At 54.2% G+C, this 12,271-nt stretch overlaps 1 protein-coding gene across 1 annotated transcript in view; it reads left to right on the top strand.

Moving 5' to 3' along the window:
* Positions 1–12,271, top strand: part of HK3 (hexokinase 3) — a 29,497-nt gene that overhangs the window by 6,261 nt on the left and 10,965 nt on the right. The window contains exons 3-14 of the mRNA XM_039880027.1: positions 2,991–3,101; positions 6,159–6,321; positions 6,532–6,686; positions 6,776–6,895; positions 6,985–7,080; positions 7,927–8,026; positions 8,108–8,291; positions 8,776–8,931; positions 9,087–9,320; positions 9,625–9,920; positions 10,018–10,157; positions 10,273–10,392. Of these exons, the coding sequence (XP_039735961.1) occupies positions 2,991–3,101; positions 6,159–6,321; positions 6,532–6,686; positions 6,776–6,895; positions 6,985–7,080; positions 7,927–8,026; positions 8,108–8,291; positions 8,776–8,931; positions 9,087–9,320; positions 9,625–9,920; positions 10,018–10,157; positions 10,273–10,392 (1,875 nt within the window). The remainder of the gene's footprint in view (positions 1–2,990; positions 3,102–6,158; positions 6,322–6,531; positions 6,687–6,775; positions 6,896–6,984; positions 7,081–7,926; positions 8,027–8,107; positions 8,292–8,775; positions 8,932–9,086; positions 9,321–9,624; positions 9,921–10,017; positions 10,158–10,272; positions 10,393–12,271) is intronic.

Raw genomic sequence — 12,271 nt, 5'->3', positions numbered from 1 at the left:
CTTGGCACAAACTGGAGGAATAGAGACTGGAAGGACAGCCGCTGGTCCTCGCTGGTGGCTCCCTCCCTAGCGAGCATCCCTCAAAGGCATGCTTGCTTCATGTGGCCGACTCAACTGAGGGAGGCCAAGAGGCCCACAGTTCTTCAAATGTGTGCAGGCCCTGGGCTGGGCTCTGGGGATCTGGTGATTTGGGAGACACGTCCCTCCATGCAGGGCTTCGGCTGGAGAAGACAGACATAAATAGGTTTACTGAAAGAGTAAATACTGGGGTTTCTTGGTGGAAGTTTCACAGGCCCTGGCATGTAGGAGTGCTGAATAAATGTCAAATAGAAGAGGGAATGAATAGAAGAGTGAATGAATGAATGACTGAGCTAGCCAGGCCTTGAAACGAGAGGGAGAACTTATCACGTATGTAGCCCTTAGCCCTTTCCAAAGGTAATTGCCTCAGTTGCCCTCTTTTATTTTTGAAACAGACCTGTAATGTGTGTGGAACTAACATTCCCATTTGACATCTTGAGAAGTTGAGTGTAGGTGTATGTGACTGGGGAGATTTGTTAGAAACCAATACCTTGGTTCTCTGAATAAGATCCCCCCTTCCAATTTTACAAAGCTGTATGAGCACCCACCTATGTGAACCCTGTGCTGGGCCTTAAAGATGCATAGGTGACTCAGACACAGTGGTTCCAGACTCTGGGAACACGGCAAACGAAGGCTGGACAGCAGGAGACGGCAACGCTTTGTGGTCAGTGTGGCCAGAGTATAAGGGGAAGTAGCGAGAGATGCTTGGGCTGAGGACAGTATGAGCGGCCTGCAATGCCACAAAAAAGTTTTGGATTTCATTTTTCTGCAGTGGGAGCCATAGCAATGTGACGATTTACATTCTTTCTTAGGGGAGATCCAGCTAGGGAATGAATGACATGATAAGATCTATTTTAGCACAGTCACTCTGGTGATGCATTGAGAATTGGTGGGGTGGGGAGGCAGACCGGCTGGAGCTGCAGTATCAGTCAGGAGGCTGTTGGAATAATCGGATGGGAGGAAGGTCCATGGCAGTGGCAAAGGGAACTGGGAGGGGTCTTTCTGCCCTCAGCTGTCCTGCCTGAGAACAGCCTGTATAGAGGTGGTGAAGGTCAGGGGTGTATACAGGCAATCTGGAGAGCTGTGTGAGCTAACAACCCTGCTGTCCCCAGCCAACGTGGAGGACAGGAGAAGAGTCATGGGCAAAAGTGAAAGAGAAAATGAATGTGGCTTTGCTGAGTTTGAAGAGCCTCTCTAGCATCTGGGTGATGTCTAACAGACCACTGGAATTTGGGATTTGGCTCAGAATGGGTAGAATCGGGAGCCATCACACAGAGGTTTTAATCAAATCTTGAGGATGAGTGAGATAAAGAGGGAGTGTGGAAGGGAGGGCTATCAGAAACCTGGGAGCCCTACTGTTTGAGGCGAGAGGAGAGAAGGAGTCACAAAGACTAGCGGAGACTTAGGAAGGGGACCCAGGAGAGATTGACTGTTGAAGCCAAGGGACCAGATGATTTTGCAGTGAAGAGAGAGCCCATGGCTTTGCATGCCTGAGAGAGGGCAGTGTAGGTGGAAACTGAGGGGAAGGATGGGACTGGGCGGTTAGGAGATCTTGGGTGACCGCGGGGAGGCCAAGTTCTTTGGAGTGATGGGAGTAGGAGGTAGGGAGGGGCTGCAGGGCTGGAAGGGTGTCTTTCCTGCAGTTTGCTGTTCCAGGAAGAGAGGTGGAATGATTCGGTGGACAGATGCTTTCTGCCCATCTTGGGCCCTCCACTGCATCTCCCTTTCCCTTCACCCCTGAAGGGCACCTGGATCACCTCAGGCTCCCTCAGGAACTTGCTGGAACAGCAATACCAGCTCTAGCTTGAGTGAGCACAATACCTGACATTTCTACAGTCCTTTACAGTGTGCAAAGGACTTTCAGAATTAACTCCTTTCATCTTCACAAGAATTGAATGTTTGTCCCGTTCTAGAAGAGGAAATTGAGGCTCATAGAGTTTCAGCTATGAAATGTATTCAGATTCAGCTAGATAAGTCGGAAGACACTGAGCAAGTTTCTGTCACTCTCATGATCTCAAATGCCCTGTGCAGCCCTTTGACCTCTGTTGGTCCCCATTTAGCAGATGAGGAAAACCAGGTCCCAAGACTGAGGGACAGGGAGGGGCGGGTGGCGGCGGGCAGTAGCTCTGAGCACAGGGTCCTTTCAGCTCTGCATTGCTGCCCCTTCCCAAACCCACCCAGGAGCCAAGGTTTATATTGCACATTAAACTTCCCAAAGTACTTTCCCAGATGTTATTCCACTTAATTCTCACGACAACTTTGTGCTGGTAGATATTATTTCCTCCTATGTTACAGATGAAGAAACTGAAATTCAAAGAAGTCATAACTGAACGGCCTAAAGTTTGTGCCACTGGTGGCACAAATCCACACCTGTCCCCATCTTCTTTCAGGAAGAAATTTACACATCTCACTTGGCAAAACATCCACAGTCCAGCTCGCTAGTTGCTCCAAGCACAACTTTGGCCCCTTCTTACCTCACACCCTTTGTTCCTAAAGCTCTAGACATCCCTGAACTCCCAGCACAGCAGCAAGTCCATCTAGATTGCTGCCTATGTCAATCCCACTGTGATTGCTGGTAAGGCTGTGAGGTCCCTGAGGATGGGGCCCTGTGGCCTCTCTGTACCCCAGCATCCAGCATAGCAGGCATCACTAAATGTGAATGAATAACAATGAATGAATGGCATTGGGAATAGAAATCAGCCTTCCCGGTGCTCTCTCATTAGAAGTAGTTCTGGAAAATGAGGGCGTTCTGGTTGATTACTAAAGGATCTTTAGTGGTCAGAGGTTCTGAATTCTGCCCATAGCTTCCTTCCTGGTCCCCTTCTGAAGGAAGAAAGTTAAGGATCTGGGTCACAGCCTCCCAGGGCCTGTAGAGTAAATGGTTCACCTGGGCTGTCCCTTTCCTCCTGTAGGTGGCCTCCCCTGCTCTGCGGAACCACATGGACCCCACTGGGCCTGTAGGGGAAGGAGCCCTCTGCTACCCCCAGGAGGGCTTGCCCTGCCCCTCAGCCAACTCTGAGCTGGTAAGTTCAGCATTGAGTCCCTGTCTTATGCCCATTCAAGGTGGTCAAGAGCAGGATTGGCTCACAGCCGTGCAGCCCCTTTGGGTTTGCCAACACTTTCATATCTGATCTGGTAGCTATCTCCTCCAAGGCTCCACACCACTGCAAGGTGGGGGGTTTCTCCTCATCTTACAGCTCAGGAAGAGGGCCTCCCAGAGGTGATGTGCCTTGGGTTAAGGCACGACAGGAACCTGAGCTGAGGTGTTTTGACCCCAAACATATTGCTTTGGCCACCTTGTCACACAGATGCCACCCCTGCCCAGAACAGGTTGACATGGTCTAGAAAGGACCTTCCTGGATTTTTCTGGTAGAAAGCTGTGTTCTTAAGGCATTCCTGTCCCCACTTCTCTGGTCACTCTTCCGGGCCTTGCTGTCTGTCCTCCACACGTCAGACACACAGAGATGATAGTGCTGAGCCAGACTTGGAGGTTATGGCGCGGCTTAGCCTGCATGCTCAGAAGTGAGCTCAGAAGTGAATTTCTCTTTTTCCTGTCGTCTTGATCAAGATTTAGAACCCTTGTATACCACATCCTAGAGCAGGAAACACTTGTGTAAGCCATTTCATATCCTTTAGTCTCTATTTCCTCATCAGTAAAATGGAGGAAAAGAAAGTTGGGTCCTTCTACCCCTGGGAAGGTTAAGGGAGCTAGTGGAGCTAATAAAAGGCCTGCACAGAGGAGGCTCGTGGACAAGCCCTTCAGTGTCCCTTGCAGCTTCTTTAGTTTTCTGGCTCATTCTGACATCTGCTGGATTTGGCTTGCTGCCCAAACTGTGAGCATATCACTCCTCTCTGCATTTCATGCTCCCACTTTACCATTGTCCAACCTCTGCCCTAGACCTTGCTGTAAACATTTTCTCTGTGCATAGCCCATGGCAGGGCTGCAGACGTGAACAATGCCAGCCGCGGTGCCTGGCCCGCCACCACCTTCTCACTCACTTGCCTCCTGAGGCTCCTGTGCCAGTCCCACACCTGCCCTGTTGGCTTCATTGCACACATCTGCTGTGTAAAGACAATTCCCTTTGGCTTTGGGGAACTTCACAGGGAGACCACATTTTCCATGGCCTTGGCCCCCCTCAGCATCACAGGCTCACCCTTGGCTGCCTTTCCCATGGCAATCAGAGGAGGTTAGATGACCATGTGTGGTCAGAGTGCAGCCCATCTCAGAGTCCCCACCCCTCTCCCAGGTCTCTTTTTGTCACCAGAAGGGTCATGGAATCTGGCTCTCCAGGCTGGCTATACCTTGTGTTCTGAGGAGAGGGAACCCACATTTCAGTGAGCAGGACCTACAGGCCAGCCACTGTCCCACCCCATCTCAGTGCTCACAGCATCTCTGAGAAGTAGGTGCTATTTTCCTTTTTGCTCAGTAGAACAGAAAACTCAGTTCCTCTCTGAGTCTCAGTTTCCTCATTCGTAACAGGAATAACCCCTTGGAGCATACATGGCTGCTGGAAGCATCTACTGTAATGTAAACGCGGAATTAAACCTCTGGCAATCCCATCAGGGTCATTTGGGACCTCAGGTTTCTCTTTCTCATTCTCTTTCTAAAGCAGTGGTGGGACAGTCATCCCATCTCCCTCAGGGGGTGGCCTCTCCTCCCTGGCAGGGGTCTTCTTAAGCTCCCCACAGGCTTCTGGTGGAGAAGAACCAGGGGTGTCCTGTCCTCTGCTCTCCCTGCCTGCTCCTCCCTCCCTTCACTCTGACCCACTCCTGGCCCAGCTTTCCCCCAACTTCATCCCTTTGCACTGAAGAAAATCCCTTTATGTTCTTCCCCCAGATTTTCAAGTGGCTTTTTCCCTTCCTTTATTTAGGTTACCTCCACAGGGAGCACTTCCCTGACCAATATCCGAAAATATCTCTTCCTCTGGGGTCACTCTCGGACTTCCATTCCTGCTTTTTTTTTTTTTAAATAGCTACCATTACTACCAGAACATATTATCTGTTTATTTGCTTATTTTCTGCCCCTACACTATAGTATGTGAGCTCCACAAGGACGGGCCTTGGCTGGCCATGCTGCGTTCAGTGCTTAGGATGTTGCTGGACGCGTAGGCAGGCCTTGGCCAGTGTCGTGGGAAGGATGACCAACTGAGGGGAGGGCTGTCACTGAGGTGTTGCCTCCAAACTCTCCTCACCACCTCACCCTCAGACTCTCTGTCACTTTTTCCTGGGTTCCTTACCTGAGTTTCGCTCCTGTCACCTGCTGATGTTGGACTTGTGGGTTCGAGGCTTCACGGGACCTCTCCCTATATGCCCTGCTCCTCCACAAAGGCAGTTCTCCTGGGTCTGACACAGTCCCAGGCCTCACAGGAATTCTGGGCCAGGGAAGCCCAGGGGGAGGACTGACAGGCCCCAAGGCACATCAGGGTGGCCACACCGAGCCCCCAGACCAACCACTCCTTGTGGAGGCCCGCCCTCCCAGCTTCAGCACTGGCCTACTGGGGAGAGCTGAGCAATAAATGTTGATGGTGTGTTAAAAAAAAAAAAAGTGAGGGCTGGGTCTGCTCGGGCTCCAGAATGGAGTGGATCTGAAGCAGGAAGCACCTGAACTTGAGGTTTGTTCATGCATGTGTTCATTCATTTGCTCATTCAATGACAACTCACTGAGCAGCTTGGCTCAAGGTGATGTGACAGGAAAAAGGCCTCGCCAAATCCAGCATTCAGTGAAGTAGAAGGGGCGGGGGATGTAGGGAGCTGAGAGGGAGCCAGAAAGGAAAGGAACAGAAGAAAGTGAGTGGATCTTTCCTCCAGAAAGGAGCCTTCTGAGGCTACAGGACCTGGGTGCAGGCTGAGAGCGGCCAGAAAGCCTGGGTATGTTAGGAGGTGAGAGGTGGGGCTGAGCAGGTGCTGGAGAAAGCAATGAGACTCAGAGGGCACTCAGGCCAGCCCTGGGGGAGCCGAGGGAGCGGTGCTGGTCTGGCCTAGTGAGGGGAGGTGAAAGCTGGGCAGGGCTGTCCTGTCCTAGTTGGGGCTGGGGAACTCGGCTAGGTCTCTTGCCCAGATGTAGGCCTGTTTCTCCCCAGGTACAAGAGTGCCTGCAGCAATTCAACGTGACGGGGGCACAGCTACGGCAGATCCAAGCCCGCCTCCTGGGGTCCATGGAGCGGGAGCTGAGCGGGCAGGCCAGCCCTGCACCTACTGTCCGGATGCTGCCCACATACGTGGGGTCCACCCCACATGGCACTGGTGGGTGGCATAGAATAAGACAGGTGGCCAGGCTTGGGGAGAGGGTTCTAATCTGAGGGAGGGGGAAGTTCCTTATCCCTGTCCCTATCTCTAAGGTTCCCATCTCTAAGTTCCCTTGACAAAAACTTCACAGGCTTTGGGAATGTTTCTGGAAGGCAGAGGGCTTGGTCTCACCAGCTGCATACCTCTCTGTGACTTACTTGTCCCCAGAGCAGGGAGACTTTGTGGTGCTGGAGCTGGGAGCCACAGGGGCCTCACTGCGTGTTCTGTGGGTGACTCTGACGGGCATCGAGGGGCACTGGATGGAGCCCCGGAGCAAGGAGTTTGTGATTCCCCAAGAGGTGATGCTGGGTCCTGGTCAGCAGGTGAGAAGGGCTCACCGCCCAGGCTTTGGGACCCAGCAGGGTGGCTGGGGCTCTGGTGGGCAGAGCTGAGCCCCCCGCCGTGTCCACAGCTCTTTGACTTTGCTGCTCGCTGCCTGTCTGAGTTCTTGGATGCACTCCCTGTGAGCAATCAGAGCCTGCAGCTTGGTTTCAACTTCTCCTTCCCTTGTCACCAGACAGGCCTGGACAGGGTGAGGCAGAGCGGGCATGGGCTCGGTGGGTGGAGGGGCCGCAGCCCTGTGAAGGCCGTTGGAGGAGTGACCAGCTTTTCTGCCTCCAGAGCTCCCTCATTTCCTGGACTAAAGGGTTTCGGTGCAGTGGAGTGGAAGGCCAGGATGTGGTCCAATTGCTTCGAGAAGCTATCGAGAGGCAGGGGGTGAGTGGAGGCAAGGCCGGTGGGAGGGCTGCTCCGGTGACCTGGGCCCGGGCCTGGCAAACATAGGCGGTGCCTGTGCTTCCGGGATGGCCTGCTGTCCTTTTTCGCTTTATCCAGTTTAACCCTGGGGTAAATGCTACTAACATTCCCATTTTCTAAATGAAGAGACTGAGACCAAGAAAGGTCAAAGTGATGTTCAGGACTGTAGAGGGGAAAAAAAGATAAAAAGGCTTGACCCTGTCCTCAAGGACCTCACAGTATAGTGGGGAAAGCATTCCAATAAAAGATTGTCCCATTGAGGAGGTGGTTCCGATGACTCTGGGAGCATTGAGGAGGGCCCACCACAACCTGGACTTTGCCAGGTGCATAAGCTGAGGCTGGGGAGGAAGATCTAGTTTTATAGAAGGGCACATGCCTGAGAAGGCAGGTCTTCTGGACTAGTCATTTAGGTGCTGTGTGAGCAGCTGAGGTCCAGGCTGGGAGGAACGGGCTTGGAGAGCCAGGCCAGGATGAGGGGAAGCCCGCGAGGTTCCTACAGTGCAGTCTTCAAGGCCATGCTGGCTCCCCCTTGTCCTGGTCCTGTGGGGGGCATTGGTGTTCTGGAGGGGTTGGCTGAAGTTGGGAGCCACCGAGAGCTCCAGTGCCTGAGTTGGGGGCGGAGGAGCCAAAGAGACATGGCATGGGAGGAAGACCTCCCTCTGTTTGGTAGAGAGTCCAGAGTGTCTGTGACAGATGCGGGGAGCATGTGGACACGCATGTTTCATGGGATCTGGGCATCTCCCTCAAAGACAAGGCCCCAGCCCTGCCCCTCCCCCAGGTTCTCTGCCCTGTTCTCTCACTGTCCAGGCCTACAGCATCGATGTGGTTGCCGTGGTGAATGACACGGTGGGCACCATGATGGGTTGTGAACCAGGGGCTGGGCCATGTGAGGTCGGGCTCGTTGTAGGTGAGCCATGGGCCATTTGTGGCAGTAGGTGGGAGGCATGGCTGCCTAGTGGGCAGGCCCTGATGGGCTCATCCCTGACAGACACTGGCACCAACGCCTGTTACATGGAGGAGGCGCGGCATGTGGCGGTGCTGGACGAGGACCGGGGCCGTGTCTGCGTCAGTATTGAGTGGGGCTCCTTTGGTGATGATGGGGCCCTTGGGCCAGTGCTGACCACCTTTGACCATGCCCTGGATCAAGAGTCTTTAAATCCTTGTGTCCAGAGGTAGTCTGACCTTCTTCTCTAGCCCTACTACTGCTCTGCTCCCCACCCTTTCCACTTGCCTGTGCTCCAGCCCCTGGGGTCCACCCTCTCCCTCTGAGCATCTCCAGATTGCTCCCTGAGTGGTCCTGGCCAGGCTCAAAATAGAAAGGGCTCAAGGTTCTAGAACTTAGTTTTTAACAGTTGGCTCTCCCTTATTCCTGCCTCTGGCTAGCCCTGACAAGTTAGAGATTGGGGGTAGCTGAGTGAAGTGTCCCCTGCCCTTCTTTATGTCTTGCCATACTCCAGAAGGCCGCTAACCCTAAGCCAGAGAAGGCAGTGGGGTCTGGGTAAACACCCACCTGTCTCTTGGGAGGCTATTTGCTTCTGAAACCTCTAGTCTTGGGACTCCAAAGAAAATGACCCCTCCTTGGAGACACTGGCAAGTGGGGCCAGGTGGGCCGAGGGCTTAGGAAAGGTTCTGTTCAGCTACTCTTCCCTCCTGCAGGTTTGAGAAGATGATTGGGGGCCTGTACCTGGGTGAGCTTGTGCGGCTGGTGCTGGCTCACCTGGCCCAGCTCGGGGTCCTCTTTGGTGGCTGCACCTCCCCTGCCCTGCTGAAACGAGGAAGCATACTCCTGGAGCATGTGGCTGAGATGGAGGAGTGAGTGTGGGAGACTAGTAGGATTAGACCAGGGGATTCTCCACTTGGGAGTGTGGAGGCTGCTCTGTCCCCAGGGAGCCACGGGGTTTCGGGGGAAACGGGGAAGGAAGCATCTGGGCTCCTTGAGCCTCAAAGTGGCACCCTGTCCTCCCTAGCCCTTTGGCTGGGGCAGCCCGTGTACATGCCATCCTGCAGGACTTGGGCCTGAGCCCTAGGGCCTCGGACACTAAGCTCGTGCAGTACGTGTGTGTGGCTGTGTGCACGCGGGCTGCCCGGCTCTGTGCTGCTGCCCTGGCCGCCGTCCTCAACCGCCTCCAGCATAGCCGGGAGCAGCAGACGCTTCAGATTGCTGTGGCCACGGGGGGCCGAGTGTTTGAGCAACACCCCAGGTATTGGGAAAACACAAGATCCTGTATGAGCAGAAACATTTGTGTTTGTGACACACACCCAGAGGGCAGTGAGTATTAATGGCACCTGAGCACAGTGAGGCCAGAGGGAGGGTGGGATGCCAGAAGAGGTCAGAGGAGAGAAAAGATCCTGTTCAAGGGACGGGTCCCTGGGGGCACTGGGTGTGTGATTGGTGCACAGATAGATTTAGAATTGAACTGATTTGTAGTGATAGGGCCCAGGGCTTCAGTAAGCCCTGTGGGTCAGGGCCAGGTGCCAGGGTACGCTTGGTATGTGTCTGTGTAGGTTCCTCAGCATCCTGCAGGAGACGGTGAAGCTCCTGGCCCCTGAATGTGATGTTTCCTTCATCCCCTCTGTGGACGGGGGTGGACGGGGTGTGGCAATGGTGACGGCTGTGGCTGCCCGCCTTGCTGCCCACCGGCGCCTGCTGGAGGAGACCCTGAAGCCGTTCCGGTTGAATCTTGAGCAGCTGGCAGCAGTGCAGGCACAGATGCGGGAGGCCATGGCCAAGGGGCTTCGAGGAGAGGTCTCCTCCCTCTGCATGTTGCCCACTTATGTCCGGGCCACCCCTGATGGCAGTGGTGAGGGCCTGGCCTGGGTGTGGGGCTGGGACATGGGCTCCTGTGCTCGGATGAAGCCACTCACTCTGTCCTGGCACTGAGGGTCTCTGTCCCACAGAGCGTGGGGACTTCATGGCACTGGACCTTGGGGGCACCAACTTCCGGGTCCTCCTGGTACGTGTGGCCACAGGAGGTGTGCAGATCACCAATCAGGTCTACTCTATCCCCGAGTGTGTGGCCCAGGGTTCTGGACAAGAGGTACCCACAGCCTGGGGCTGAATCATGGGTGGGGAAGGGCCAACAGCACCCTGCCCGCCTCCCGCCCCCTCCCCCCACCCCCCGCCCATCCCCGCTGACTTGCCCCGCCCCTCAGCTCTTCGACCACATCGTGGACTGTATAGTGGACTTCCAGCAGAAGCAGGGCCTGAGTGGGCAGAGCTTCCCCTTAGGTTTTACCTTCTCCTTCCCGTGCAGGCAGCTCGGCCTGGACCAGGTGAGAAAGGGAGGGAAGTCATCCCCAAGGGCTTTCCACCCACATACCCTTCATGGAGTGAGCAGGAGGCTGGGCAGCGGCTTCCAGTGCCCTGGGCTTGGCGGAGGGGCAGACGAAGGCACCACTGGGCCAAGCCAACACTCAGCCTCCATTTCTCCAGGCGTGATGTGCCTGGGTGGATGGGTGTGGTGATGTGGCCTGGAATCCAGGACCACGAAGAGGCCTGGGGTGAAGAAGGACACGGGCACCTCTGGGGGCTGCCAGTGGGCAGGGGAGTGGAGCCGGGGTTAGGTCTGGGCGTTTGGGAGCAGTGTAGGCCCAGATCCCGACTGCCCGGCAGACACGCTGACTGTATGTCATCTACAGCACCAGTGTTCTGGCCTAGCGTCCTGTGGGGAACAACGTTTGTTCCAGTCTCTCAAAGGGGCTTGTGCTTGCATGGGTTCTTTTGCCCTCTCTCCCCTTGCCAGTGTCCCCTTCTCAGTGCCTGGCTCAGGGCTGGTTACCTGACTGGGATGGCAGAGCAGCAGGCACTCAGCGCACACCTCTGCGTGTCCTTCAACAAGAACGTTAGGCTTTTCATGCACACACCTGATGGCTGTCATGGAGATGGCTCTTCCTGGACCTCTGATCCACGCTCCCAAGAGTCCCTTCCTTAACACCCCCATCTTCTGCCAAAAAAATCCCCATGATAAAGAGCCCCCTGCTCCTGCAGGCATCCACTGCGTCTTCCATGCTCGTGTCACAGAAAAGCTTTGCTTCCGCTACTTCAACCAGCCCTTATGTGGCTGTCGCCCTCTGCTCCCCCTCTGAGTTCTCAGACACGTGCCTCTGTACTTGGCCTTGCTCTAGCCCGCACAGTCGGCAGAGTCTCTCTGCTGGTCCTCTTTGCTCCAGGCTAAGCAGCTGGTGTCTTTTGATTATTCCTTGTAAGGTGTGAGAAGCAGGTGGGACTCAGGATGCAAAATCAGGCTTGCAAGAAACACGGTCCTGTTAATTTCCAATTGCTGCACTTAATTTCTGTGTTGAGCCTATATTCTTTGGAATGGTAAAAACCAATTTGGGGACCCCATTTCCCAGATAGGGACCCCTGTCAGCTGCACAGTGAGCGTCCTTTGCTGTGAAGAACGTGCAGTCTGGACTCTGCCACTTCCTCTCTTGGGTCTTGACATGTCCCTAGAGAAGGAGGGAAGAGGCCTCATCTGTTCTCAGATCACCTAATCCCTTGTGTCCTCCCCTCCCCGCAAGGGTGTGCTAGAGTGAAGAGCGTAAGATACCAGGGAGTCTTTGTCCTGTCTGCTGAACAAGAAAGCTTTGCTAATCCTCTTGTTCTGTCTCCCCCAAACTGGCCTCTCTCTCATTCCCTCTCTCACTCTCTCTGGTTTCTGTTTTTGAGACAATAAGCATGTAACGCCCTAGCTGTGTTTACATGGGAAAAGGAATAAAGGGAAATATTACTGGGGAAAATAATGGTTAGTATTTCTAAAATCTCTTGCCCCAAAGATTGTGGACCTGCTCTTTATACTCCTACCTGGGGCGGAACAGTCATTTTCTCCTAAATGGAATAACCCACCTCAGAGGAAGCACACTAAAATGAGTACAGCCAAGCCCCTCTCACTAAGTTCACAATTTAAGGCCAATTTCTCACAATGAAGGCGTATCTATCTTGTTCCTTCCCATCTTGCCAGCTTTTCTATTCGTCCTTCACTAATATCCAGAATACACGCCTGAGTCTCCCATTGACACAGCTCTGTCCCACCTCTTAGAATTCCTCCTCTCAAGCGACTCCTGCTATTTCTTTCTGGAAGAGCAGGATCTGTTGTCATGTGGCCCTCAGCCTTCTCTGTCCTCTCCTTTCTCACACACAGTACCCATTTTA

The sequence above is a fragment of the Pteropus medius genome, unplaced genomic scaffold (genome assembly GCF_902729225.1).
Source record: "Pteropus medius unplaced genomic scaffold, Ma_sr-lr_union100, whole genome shotgun sequence".
NCBI lineage: Eukaryota > Metazoa > Chordata > Mammalia > Chiroptera > Pteropodidae > Pteropus > Pteropus medius.
The sequence above is the reverse complement of the archived record's forward strand: the minus strand, read 5'-3'. Positions and strand labels throughout refer to the sequence as shown.